The 13,783-nt window shown below is 36.0% G+C and overlaps 2 protein-coding genes across 2 annotated transcripts in view; one reads left to right on the forward strand and one right to left on the reverse strand.

Annotated features, from left to right (window-relative positions):
• Positions 1 to 2,563: 2,563 nt before the first annotated feature.
• LOC106880400 (uncharacterized) lies at positions 2,564 to 12,194 on the reverse strand. Its single transcript, XM_014930317.2, has 6 exons — positions 11,091 to 12,194; positions 6,855 to 7,184; positions 5,029 to 5,120; positions 4,503 to 4,648; positions 4,030 to 4,142; positions 2,564 to 3,077 (listed from the first exon to the last, which is right to left on the reverse strand). The coding sequence occupies exons 1-6, from the start codon at positions 11,101 to 11,103 to the stop codon at positions 3,028 to 3,030; spliced, it is 744 nt and encodes a 247-aa protein (XP_014785803.2). The 5' UTR covers positions 11,104 to 12,194; the 3' UTR covers positions 2,564 to 3,027.
• Positions 3,136 to 13,783, forward strand: part of LOC106880399 (uncharacterized) — a 24,266-nt gene continuing 13,618 nt past the window's right edge. Inside the window, exons 1-2 of the mRNA XM_089345690.1 lie at positions 3,136 to 3,649; positions 8,406 to 8,535. Coding sequence (XP_089201816.1) covers positions 8,520 to 8,535 — 16 coding nt within the window. The 5' untranslated portion in view covers positions 3,136 to 3,649; positions 8,406 to 8,519. The remainder of the gene's footprint in view (positions 3,650 to 8,405; positions 8,536 to 13,783) is intronic.

Below are 13,783 nucleotides of genomic sequence, written 5' to 3' on the forward strand. Positions count from 1 at the left end.
AATATACGCATATATATATATATATATATATATATATATATATATGTGTGTGTGTGTGTGTGTGTGTTTAGCGTTAGGTGTGATGTACAGAAGTAAATATTGAAAATATTGTAAATATATATATACGTATGTGTGTGTGTGTGTATATATATATATATATATATAAGTGTGTATATATCTATATAGCTTTAGGTGTTTTCGCTCAATAAACACTCACAACGCCCTGGTTGGGAATCGAAACCGTGATCCTATGACCGCGAGTCCGCTGCCCTAACCACTGGGCCATTGCGCCTCCCCATGGCACGTTTTACAATATGAAAGCCGATGTTAAATTTTTTATTTCAGAGTTTATCTTTCATCAGCATATACCATTGTTCAACTCGGAAATGCAAAATATTTATAACAAATATATACACATCTTTTTTTTCCCTTTTTATGCTTAATATATTTTCTGAAACATTCTGGTGCACACAAAGACAAGTTTTATGTATTTGCTTTCCGAATGTAATATTTAAAGAGTAATTATTCTATGTTGTTTCTTTACTGTTGTACTTTTTTTCTCTGTGACTCAATTATTTATTGTATTATTGTTAAATAAAAACCTTTTTATCTGAGAAAAAGACTCGTCTGTTATATTATTAAAACGCTTCCTTTCTTCTTTATATCCACAAGATATAACATTAATTCTAAATGGGTGACACCATCGTAAGAAATCTTATTTGGCAACTGACCGAACCAACGATTAAAAGAACTTCTACAAAGCTTTTAAGATTTGTAATCTATACGACAATTCTCTCTCTCTCTCTCTCTCTCTCTCTCTCTTTCTCTCTCTCTCTCTCTCTCTCTCTCTCTCTCCCTCTCTTTCTTTCTCTTTCTGTGAGCTGGTTGAATTGTTAGCACGGCGGGCGAAATGTTTAGCGATATTTCTTCTGTCTTTATGTTCTGAGTTCAAATTCCGCCGAAGTCAACTTTGCCTTTCATCCTTTCGGTGTCGATATATTAAGTACCAGTTGTGTACTGGGATCTATCTAATCGACTGGACCCCTCCATCCAAACTTCAGGTCTTGTGCCTATAGTAGAAATAATGATTATTGTGAAAGAAAGGTGGTAGACTCTCTGGGGCGTCGAACAAAATGCCTAGCATAGTTTGTCCCGGCTCTATACATTCTCTGTTCAAATCCCTTCTTTCATGGTATTTTGTTTTATTGACTCCGGATGTATTAAAGGCAGGATGTGAACAGAGAATCTAAAGAGCCGGAACAAACACCGTAAGGCGGAACAAACACGTAAGGCGGAACAAACACGTAAGGCGGAACAAACACGTAAGGCGGAACACCGTAAGCCGAAACAAACACCTTAAGTCGGAACAAACACCGTAAGCCGGAACAAACACCGTAAGTCGGAACAAACACCGTAAGCCGGAACGAACACCGTAAGCCGGAACGAACACCGTAAGCCGGAACAAACACCGTTCGATTCTGCAATGATTCTGTCACCATTTATACTAATAATAATCCTTTTTCATTATAGGCACAAGAAATTTTAGGGAAGGATACTAGTCGATTACATCAACCCCAGTGTTTCACTGGTACTTAATTTATCGACCCCGAAAGGATGAAATGTCAAGTCAGCCTTGGCGGAATTTGAACTTAGAACGTAAAATGCCAGAAAAAAAATGCCGCTAAGGGCTTTGCCCGGCGTGCTAACAACATTGCCGGCTCACAGAGAGGGAGACAGAGGGATAGAAAGAGAGAGAGAAGGGGCGGGGTGAATGGTTTTATAGATCACAGATCTTAAAAACTTTGTACAAGAGTTGTAGAAGTTGTTTCAATCGCTGTCTGGGGCATTTGCCAAATAAGATTCCTCACTTCGATGGCCTGAGTTGGCCGAATCGTTAGCACGCCGGTCGAGATGCTTAGTGGCTTTTTGTCAATCTTCACGTTCTCAGTTCAAATTCTGCTAAGGTTGACTTGACATTTCATTCTTTCTGGGTCGATAAAATAAGTACCAGTTGAGTACTGGTGTACTCAACAAGTACCAATTGAGTACTGGTCGATTTATCAGCTCCCTGAAATTGTTGGCCTTCTGGTAAAAATTTGAAATCAATATTTCTTACGTAGGGATCACCCATTTGATATTAACGTTATATGTAGAAGTTGTTGCTGGCACACCGTCGCTTACGACGTCGAGGGTTCCAGTCGATTCGATCAACGGAACAGCCTGCTCGTGAAATTAACGTGCAAGTGGTTGAGCACTCCACAGACACGTGTACCCTTAACGTAGTTCTCGGGGATATTCAGCGTGACACAGAGTGTGACAAGGCTGACCCCTTTGAATTACAGGCACAACAGAAACAGGAAGAAAGAGTGAGAGAAAGTTGTGGTGAAAGAGTACAGCAGGGTTCACCACCATCCCCTGCCGGAGCCTCGTGGAGCTTTAGGTGTTTTTGCTCAATAAACACTCACAACGCCCGGTCTGGGAATCGAAACCGCGATCCGATGACCGCGAGTCCGCTGCCCTAACCACTGGGCCATTGCGCCTCCGCAGAAATATGACAGACGAATTTTTTTCTCAGATAAAAATGTTTTATTTAACAACAATAAAAAGAGTAACTGAGTTACAGAGAAAAGAGTACAACGGTAAAGAAACTAGAAAGAATAGTTATTCTTTGGGATATTAAATTCGGAAATATTTCGTTCAAAAATATTACATTCGTGCGCCATAGAGTGTTTCAGAAAAGCATATTAAACACATGACAGAAAAATATGTGAATGCGTGTGTGTGTGTGTGTGTGGACTTTGGGTGGCGGTGGGGTGAAATATCTTGCATTTCCGAGTTAAACAGCGATATATGCTAATGAAGGATAAACTCTGAAATAAAGTATTTAGCAAGACATCTTTCTTTATATTGTAAAATAGATTGAAGCGCCCTCTTTAAGATTTTGACGAACGTGCCAGAGAGTTAACAGTATGTATGTATGTATGTATGTATGTAAAAATATGCAATTTCTGGAATTGCATATGTACTCTATTTTAAAAGTACCGAGAAGACCAGTCGTGAGTAACTCCACTGCACCTCTGAAAAAGAGGAAAGGATAAATTTGTTAAAAATTAACTCAATGACCACACGCGTATCTCTATCTATAAATGTATGTACATATATATATATTATTATATTTTATTTCTTCATTGCCCACAAGGGGCTAAACATAGAGAAGGGGCAAACAAGGACAGACAAACGGATTAAGTCGATTACATCGACCCCAGTGCGTAACTGGTACTTAATTTATCGATCTCCGAAAGGATGAAAGGCAAAGTTGACCTCGGCGGAATTTGAGCTCAGAACGTAACGGCAGCATTTCGCCCGGCGCGCTAACGTTTCTGCCAGCTCACCGCCTTACTTGGTACTTGAGTGTATCAATGAGAGAAGAAAAAAAAAACTAGCGTTCGTTACTTGTTTGTCGATCAACAAATCTCGAAACCCCTATGTGTAGTGGGGTGGGCTCATCTGAATTGCACGCAGCTGATTGGATAACACAAAACAACCTTTCATAGCCACACGCAAGAGAACAGCGAAAGTGGGTATCAGCAACTTTTCTTCATAAATTTCCCGAAGAAGGATTCCTAGCCACGAAATATCGAAATACTAGGTAAGAGTATAAACCATCGACCTGTATTATTGATTTTTTTAATTACTTGCATTGTTTTGGATTTGAAAATATTTAAAATATTTATATGTATAAATTCGTAGTTTAGCTTAATCGGTCAAAGCATTGTGACATTTAATTACGGGGATGTGAGTTCGAGTCCACAGCTAGCCACCTACACTTTTCTCTGCAAAATAGGGATAGTTTATCCTGTTCAGGCTATATTATTAGCATTGTTCTGCGACTGAGAATTTGAAATCACTTTAAATTTATATGTATGAGACAATGCTTTTTGAAAACAACCGATGCTCGTGCGCATTCACACACACACACAGAATTATATAATCACTTGCATTTAAGTTTAGAAGATATGTTTTACTCACTACCGGATGGATTTTTGCAAGGAATATCGTACTTTTCGACATTTCCACTTCTTCTTTTGGCTTCTAAGCTCCAGTTGTTATCATACTCGATGGAAAAGAACGGGTAACTGAAACTAATATATTACAATTAATAAATTTAATAAACTTAATCATAAAGAAAACATTTACGACTGTATTTACAATAATCAGTTCTGTTTCATTAAATCAATGAGTTCGCCACCATCCCCTGCCGGAGCCTCGTGGAGCTTTAGGTGTTTTCGTTCAATAAACACTCCCAACGCTCGGTCTGGGAATCGAAACCACGATCCTATGACCGCGAGTCCGCTGCCCTAACCACTGGGCCATTGCGCAATGGGATATAAAGTAAATCTGTAAACTTTGCTTTTATATATGCACGGTGAAAGTGTTCCAAAGAACTACTCATGGAACAATTAGTTGAAGATGTTAATTATGAATAAGGAATTTGTTTATACTTCTTATTGAAAGTAAATTTCCGTGGTATCCAAGCCGGATGTGTATTAAAAATGATTTTATCTTTCTGGAGCCACGATGTAGAATTCGTCCCCGTTCCATTAAAAGTCAAATAATGATTAGATCCTATTTTCAACCGAAATTCCTTCTGGAAGTAGAACGTAAACTTGGATCAGTGACGAATATGAGAGGGTGAAGGAGGACAGAGTTGTAGGAAGAGAAAGGAGACTAGGATGTGATATAAGGAGGGAGTAGGAGGGCGAGAAGGAGATGGAGAAGACAGTGGGGGTGAGGGAAAGAGCGAGACTTTGAGTGCAGGAGAAAAAGACTACAGAAATCAGGAGGAGGAGGAGGAGAAGAAGTAGAAGAAGAAGAAATATCAACAAAGAATAAACTGAAAGTAGCAGAATAGTCTCTTCAAAAACAATGAAAGGAAATTTTAGCAACAACAGAAAAAGGTAAAAATCAAAGACTTCAAAAGATTGTTTATTAAATGCAGGAAACTTTTAAATTTCAAAAATTCATTACCTCTGCCATAGGAAATCTGTCACAGTACAAATAAATAAGACTCCTTGTAAATGAATCTTTGGTCATCTCAAATATTCTCTGCCAGCTTGTACCTGAATCAGCAATAAATAGTAATCAATAATTTAGATGTAAGTGTACAGACAAGGATGTTAACCCTTAAATGGCAGGAAAGGGTTGCATGAATGTGTTGGAGAAACTGGTAAGAAAACGAAAAATGTCTCTTTTGTTTCTCAGGGTAAGATTTACACTTGCTTTCACTTTCATTTTGTACGAATACTAAAATAACTGTTTGTCTCAGGCGGAATAAATTTACAAACTCATCATTTATCTTTTTTTCCCCCTCTCGTTCTTCCTCTTTACTACTACGTATCTCGCTTTACCCCTCTCGTTCTTCCTCTGTTACTACTACGTATCTCTATTTTCCCCCTCGTACTTCCTCTCTTTTCCTCTCGTTGCTCACCTATTCTTCTACTTCCTCCCTTTGTTTCTCCCTCTACCACTCTCTCTCTTCCCCTTACACCGGCATGGTCACATGCTTCCGGTCAATAATCCTTTTCTTCCTTGGCTATCGCCGAGCAAACACGCGAACTCACTTCGTCCCTACTTTCAAGTTCGTGCCTCACAGCGTTCATACACACATGATTTTTCCCGTCTGGCCGTATAGCCTTTTCTGTTTGTTTTCCTGTCTTGTTTTTTGTCCGCCACTACATTCCTCCATGGCAAGATTTAATTTGCGTATACAAATTTAATCTGCCGTCCATGGGATGAGCCGTTTTAACGATGCGTCCTGCCCAAGCTCTTCGAAACGCCGGTGTCAAAACGTGGGTAACTGATGAAGTAGAATGTTCTCTATGTGGCTTGTGTGTTTTCTCGTCTACGTTTTGTTTGCAATGTCCTGTACCCAGATATGCAGCTATACATACAGGTGGATGTTGGTATGCACATACATGTACGTATATATGCATATACTCATTTACTATTTGTTATATATATATATATATATATATATATATATATATATATATTTTGTTGGCACTCCGTCGCTTACGACGTCGAGGGTTCCAGTTGATCCGATCAACGAAACAGCCTGCTCGTGAAATTAACGTGCAAGTGGCTGAGCACTCCACAGACACATGTACCCTTAACGTAGTTCTCGGGGAGATTTAGCGATACAGGCAAAACAGAAACAGGAAGTAAGAGTGAGAGAAAGCCTCGTGGAGATTTTTTAGGTGTTTTCGCTCAATAAACACTCACAACGTCCGGTCTGGGAATCGAAACCGCGATCCTATGACCGCGAGTCCGCTGCCCTAACCACAGGAACATATATATATGTTCCTGAACTTTTTTTTCTCCCTTTTTACTTGTTTCAGTCTGTTGACTGCGACCATGCTGGAGCACCGCCTTTAGTCGAGCAAATCGACCCCAGGACTTATTCTTTGTAAGCCTAGTACTTATTCTATCGGTCTATTTTGACGAACCGCTAAGTTACGGGGACGTAAACACACCACCATCGAGCGATGTTGGGTGGGACAAACACAGACACACAAATACACACACACATATATATACACATATACGACGGGTTTCTTTCAGTTTCTGTCTACCAAATCCACTCACAAGGCTTTGGTCGGCCCGAGGCTATAGCAGAAGACAGTTGCCCAAGGTGCCACGCAGTAAGGCTGAACCCAGAACCATGTGGTTGGTAAGCAAGCTAGTTACCACACAGCCACTCCTGCGCCTATATATACTTGTATATATAAAACAGGGTTATTGATTAAAATATATAAAAATCAGAAAATCATACAAGAAAATGTTGATTTACATACCGTTTGCAGGGAACGAAATATACGAAGAACAATTGCAATCATAATCTTCGATTTCTTTGTTGTACCACAATCGATACATATGACATGTACCTTTACAATAGCTAAAATACTGGCATTCATCTTGTGACATGCACCAAATCGAACATGCTGTAACAGACACCGTTTCTGCAGTTGATATTCTCTGATCGCTGACACATTTTGATGAAGAGATTTTTCTGAATAAACCATTTCTGTACGCTGATTCTCCAGTCATCTGAGTCACGAAGACTACAAGCGTCAAAGCTGGTAGCAACAGGAGAGTCAAATGACACTGAATTGATGTTTCCATTCCTGAAAAATGTCCAAGCATACAAGTATACGTGCATGCATACATGTCTGTCTATTTATCTCTCTCTGTGTGTCTCTTTCTCTATTTGACTGTCAGTCTCTCTCTCTCTGTAATATATATATATATATATATATATATATATATATATATATATATATATATATATATATATATATATATATATATATATATATACACACACACTTCACGTCTGGCTGCACAGCCTTTTTGTTTGTTTATTTCACCGTTTCGTTTTCCTGTCTTGTTTTCCGTCCGCCACTACCCTCCACGAAAACAATTTAATTTGTGTTCGTGGGAAGAACCATTTCAACGATGCGTACTGCCTTAATTCTTCGAAACGCCGGAGTTTTAATGGTGGCAGCTGATGAAGGGGATGTTTCTATGTGGCCTGCTTGTTTGTTGCACCTTGTTTACCATTTTGTCCTTGTTCTTTTGCCACGTCATGTACCCAGTTATGTATCTATATGTACATGTAGATGAACGTATATACATACATATACATATATATGCATATACCTTTGTATGTGTATATATATATATATATATATATATATATATATAGTTTTAGGGAAAATAACCAATTTTCAAGAACTCATCGATGAAAATCCACTATCACATATAGAAAAATTAATAATTAAAAGCACAATAAATGAGTATAATATAAAGTAAAGTAAATATTATATTTATCTTATGATATTTACTTTACTTTATATTATACTCATTTATTGTGCTTTTAATTATTAGTTTTTCTATATGTGATAGTGGATTTTCATCGATGAGTTCTTGAAAATTGGTTATTTCCCTAAAACTATATATTTTATATATACTTTATCTATAAGGCTCAATTTAATTTTAATTTTTTATAAATTGATTTTAATTGAGTTTTTTACCTGTAATTTTGGATTTTGTCCCTAATATTATTATTATTATATATATATATATATATATATATATATATATATATGTTGTTGTACTTGGGGATGGTCATATTGCCAGTTTAGCCAATAAAAACACACGCACTGTATATTTGGTGTTTATTTTGCTTCAGCTTTATATTACATTAATCTTAATCTTATTTCGGCCAGAGTTCTTTCGTCACACTTCTGTGACCTCATCAGTGGTCCTTTGTTTCCTTCCTTCTTATGTGTGTCTCACCTTGCTAAATATATATATATGTATGTATACTCTTTTACTTGTTTCAGTCATTTGAGTTTACCAACACCAACGATGATATTGTAAACACATGCACAGTCTTATTCACGCTTAAGCCATCAACCAGAACGCCACTCGCATGAACAAACACGTCAATTAATTATATGGTCGCAGATACAGGTAATTAAAAAATTAATAAATCGATAAACATCATATACAAAGGCTAAATCTTTGCAATGAAAGTATACTGACACATAAAAACAGCGCAGAACATACACAAACTTTAAAAAAAATTCCAAAGAAATATCCCAGAGGAAAAAGAGATTTCCGAGGGGATGTTAACGAAAGACTCCACAGATTTCCTCGTGGAAATAAATACTCAGAAACCGATGATCCTACACTGCATCACTTTCACTTTTTTCTGTCTTTACAACTTCTTCTAAAGTTATAAACGATCTTTCGATTCCTTTCATTATTTAAATACAAATCCATGTCTACAATTTTTTCCTCATTCATTAACTTAATAATTTTTTCGTAATTCTCCACGTCTTCAAAGAGGTTATGCCTGAATTAACTGTTGAATAATAATAAAGTTAAGAAGGTAAATTCTGATTTAATTGTCTAATAATTATTTATTCATTACAAATTAAGTACCAAAAGAATTATTTTTTATGCAACAGCCCCATAATTATTACTGGAAGAATTATATATGAATTCATTCATTTTAAATATATCTATCCACATTAAATCTTAAATCGCGGTGGGAATCGAAATCAGAACGTAAAGCTTATGGCAATTTCGTTAAATATGAAAGAAGATACTGGGATTTTAGTTCAAGAGAGATTCACTGATTCTCTCATTCACTGCTCTCTGCCAAATAACGATTTCTGTTATAGACATAAGCCTCATATGAGACAGACGAACGGCAAAATCCGGCACGGTGGATTCGAAATATGGACGTAAAGATACGAGACTGAATACTAAAGATATTTAATCAGTCGACCCACGATTTAAACAAATCTACCTCTCTTCTTTCCATTCTCCTTGGAAATGGGGAAATGATAATGATAAACCTAATGCGATGAAAGCACAAGTAACAGTATTTATATTATAGAACTAGCAGAAATACCCGGCGTTGCCCGGGTTAAAGAGAATAATGAAATCTAAAAACGCCGTCTAGACTACGCATCATCTTTATATATAGAGATGTATATACACACACGCACCCAAACACACGTATATATATGTATATCAATATAAATATTTGAAAGTCAATGAAGTTTCGTAAAAGAAGGTGATCATGTACATACTTTCTTGCTGTTGTGATTATAACACCTCATTGTAAACTATGTTCCTTGTTTTCCCTTGTGGAGCATATACAAATAGGTTTTTTGTTGCTGCCCACTCTTGAGCAGCCAACATACGGTTGTCCATGTGAGAAGCAGGGCTCTTCCAAGAGAAGACCAGCTACAGACAGTGTTTGACTCTGATATTTGTTTATGGACATGGCAAAAGTCACACGAAGGGGGAATTGTAGTCTTCTGAATGTAAAAGGAATGTCTGCTCCTGATGGAGTAAGAGGAATTCTTGGAATAAAGACGTCATCCCCTTTTGCACATCCAGAAAGAATGGTAGCCTCGATAACGTGTGACATCATTTTCTAAATAATGCTCATCTGTTATGTTCGGGTTAAAATTTCATCAACATCAAAAATATATGAATTTTCATGGGAGTTATGGCCGTTATGCAAAGAATATAATTTCCAAATTTCATAAAGATCCATTCAGTACTTTTGACGTAGTTTTGGATAAGAAAACAAATGACTAATGTGTGTGTTTGTGTGCATGTGTATGTGTGTGATGGGTGTATATATGTATAGATATCTGTATGCATGTATATATGTATATATGTGTACATATTACATGTACATCTATATATATATACATCTACACATATGTATACATATACATGTATGCATATAGATCTCTCTCTATATATATATCTATACATATACGTGTACATATACATCTATATGTATACATCTCTCTCTCTCTCTCTTTCTTTCTCTCTCTCTTTCTCTCTCTCTCTCTCTTTCTTTCTCTCTCTCTCTCTCTCTTTCTTTCTCTCTCTCTCTATACATATACGTGTACATATACATCTATATGTATACACATACATCTCTCTCTCTCTCTATCTCTCTCTCTCTCTCTCTCTCTTTCTCTCTCTCTCTGAAAGTATCTGTCATTACAGTATCGAAATGGTGTACATATACATTTATATGTATACATATATATCTCTCTGTCTATCACTTTCTTTCTCTCTCTTTCTCTGTTTCTCTCTCTCTCTGAAAGTATCTGTCATTACAGTATCGAAATGTGATTGTTTCAGTTAGTGGAATAGTTTCATTTTTAAAGTGAAAGTATTTGACATGAGTGTTTTTGTTTCACTTTTGACACGTAATACTTAAATAGTGGAGGAGATATTATGTTGCCGTGTGCTCGAACTCTGCAAGAAGTTAAAAATCTTTTTTGACTAAAACACAACTGGAACCCTAAGTAAGGCATGTGTAAAATTTGAATGAAATTGGTTGCGTAGTTCTCGAGTTTTAGGGATTCACACACACAGACAGACAGACAGACAGACAGACACACATTCTCATTTTTATATATATAGATTATAAGAACAAGTTTAGTAATTATCTCTCTTTTCATTCCTAATAACATTAATTCACTTACCTTTAAGATTCATGACTGTTACAGGATTTATTGAGGAAACTTCCCTTTTAGTTAAAAATCAACCAACCAGACGAGTCTCACTGGAAACAATATCTTCTGCATTTTAAAGTTTCTTATATTTACTTTCGATAAACATTATTTCTTTTATTCTCTTCCTTCTGACAATTCAAGAAAAAACTTAGGATATTTCACAGTTGATTTAGTTTTACTTTGGCTTCAAGAAGATATGTTCTTAAAACAATAACTCCAGATTTTTTTACTCTCTTATTTAGACAGATGTGCAACTTTCTTTCCCTCTGACTCTAGAATTTGTCCGCAGGTTATTTCGCTTTTCTCAGACACGTTCGTAAACTTAGGGGTCTTATATTGTCGTTCCTTTCTTTCCAAAGTATTTTGCTTTCACGATTATTAGTAAATTATCAGTTTCACTCACAGCTTCGTTACTTTTCCAATCATTGGCCGCTTCTGTTCACCGGTCTCCGCAAAAATACATCTTGAAACAAGTTGCCAGTATTTATACGTTTGGTGAGCAAAAACGAGCCTATTTTAATTTAGCAATAAATCGATAGCATCCCATTGACTTATGCTTTGTATTTTACACTGGACATATCACATTTAATGTTGAATGACAATAACAAGTAGAGTGTTTAAGACCTTGAAGGAATGAAGGCTTATCTATGTTTGTATTTTCGTATCAAGTGGATATTCATAATGTCAACCCAGAAAAGTATGGATGTTAACTAACAAACTTCACTGTTAATACTAAATTGACCTTCGATCGATAAAGCTGCTAATAATGTATTGTTGTTGGTTCGATTCACATTGATGTATCCTACAAACTTCAAACATGTTACTAGTTAGAAAAAAACCCCGCATCTCGAAGAACAAATAATGTAGAATTAAAAGTCTAAAATGTTTTTGAAATGACGGACAAATGAGCGATGATTTGGGGTACGGTCAGCAGTTTCAGTGAAGTGTATGTCCTTTTAACGGAAGACAGCTTGGAAATTTGACATTCAAGGTTGCTGTTGTTTAGGCACAGGTTTCATTGAGCCTCGATTGAGTAGTCCTTTTTTAGTCAAAGAATCGCAGCCATTATCATACCGTTTTCAGACCGTGTGTTATAAGACCCACATTATCCAAATGTTTTTATAAATGCTGAAGCGTCTCGTATCATAAATATTTAGAGAAAATTATATTTTGAGCAACTGTTCGGACATTAGGCTCCCTCCTTTGTGTAACTATTCGGACATTAGGCTCCCTCGTTTGTATGTAATATAATAATGTATGGCGAATGCATCAGTCTTTTACCGAGGAAAAATATGATGAAGCGCGTAAAATATCTATACCTCAACAGCTCATAACAAATCACTCATTTTTTTCCAACTGGATTTCAGTTTGTTTTTCCTGCGACTAAAACTACGAAACGTATTGTTTTCCATTTTTTCCCCCCATTAAATTTAGTGCCAAATAGGTGTCTGTAATAGATTTGTGACTATTCGGTGGTACAGAAGTAGTTTTTTGACTTCTAATTTTTAGCGATATAGGTACTCATGAAGTACCTTTGTATGTATGTATGTATATATATATATATATATATATATATATATAGTTTTAGGGAAAATAACCAGGTTTCAAGAACTCATCGATGAAAATCCACTGTCACATATAGAAAAAGTAATAATTAAAAGCACAATAAATTAGTGTAATATAAAACAAAGTAAATATCATAAGATAAAGATAATATTTTCCCTAAAACTATGTATTTTATATATATTTTAATCTATAAAGCTCAATTTAGTTTTAATTTTTTATAAATTGATTTTGAGTTTTTACCTGTAATTTTGGATTTTGTCCCTGATATATATATATATATATATATATATATATATATATATATATATATATATATGTACATATCTAATATTGTATGTTTATATTTTATTAATTTGACTGTACGACTGACAATTCGCTTACCACTCGTGATGGTATCTTAATACCATCCCTTATATATATATATAGATAGATACACACACACGCACACACACATATATATATATATATATATATATATATATGTATGTATGTATGTATATGCTTGCTGTTTTCTTCCTCTCGCCTTTGCTTCCTCCTCCTCCACCCTTCTCTAATTCCCTTTTTCTTCCCTCCCTCCTTCACCGTTTTCTATCTGTCCCTCTCTCCCCTCTTTCTCTCTCTTTCTCTCTATCTTTTCTCTCTCTTTCTCTCTATCTTTTCTCTTTACAAAAAAAAAAAAAAAATGTCTCCCCCAGCGTTCAGTATTCCCCTTTCGTTCCGGTCTTACGACCCTCCATGTTTGTTTTCGTTCAGTTTCCTCGTATGTCTCGTCTCCACTGTCATAATTTTTTTTTTGTTCCCAACTTTGAGCCTCCATAAATCCTAAAGTTTATTTTAGAATTGATAGCAGCAACTGTCTTTGATGACTCATATTGTCGTCTGAATGCTCGAAATGGGGAATAGATAAACAGACGACAACTGATGAAGGATCCATTTTTTGTGTCAACCTGTCCTCTTTCCATTTTTTTTCTCGTTTGATTACATATTTCACTCGTTTTTGTCCCGTAATTACTGTCCTCGTCTTGTATCTATCTCTCGTGTGTATGTTATTTGCATTGTTGGTGATGTCTTGTACCCATATATGCATACATATGTAT

The sequence above is a fragment of the Octopus bimaculoides genome, chromosome 29 (assembly GCF_046866305.1).
Source record: "Octopus bimaculoides isolate indiv1 chromosome 29, ASM4686630v1, whole genome shotgun sequence".
NCBI lineage: Eukaryota > Metazoa > Mollusca > Cephalopoda > Octopoda > Octopodidae > Octopus > Octopus bimaculoides.

Coding starts and splice junctions, on each gene's coding strand:
- LOC106880400 (XM_014930317.2), bottom strand. Junction 5,121..6,854: donor TATTTCGTTCCCTGCAAACG/GTATGTAAATCA, acceptor TTGCTGATTCAG/GTACAAGCTGGCAGAGAATA. Junction 4,649..5,028: donor ACAGATTTCCTATGGCAGAG/GTAATGAATTTT, acceptor TTCTACTTCCAG/AAGGAATTTCGGTTGAAAAT.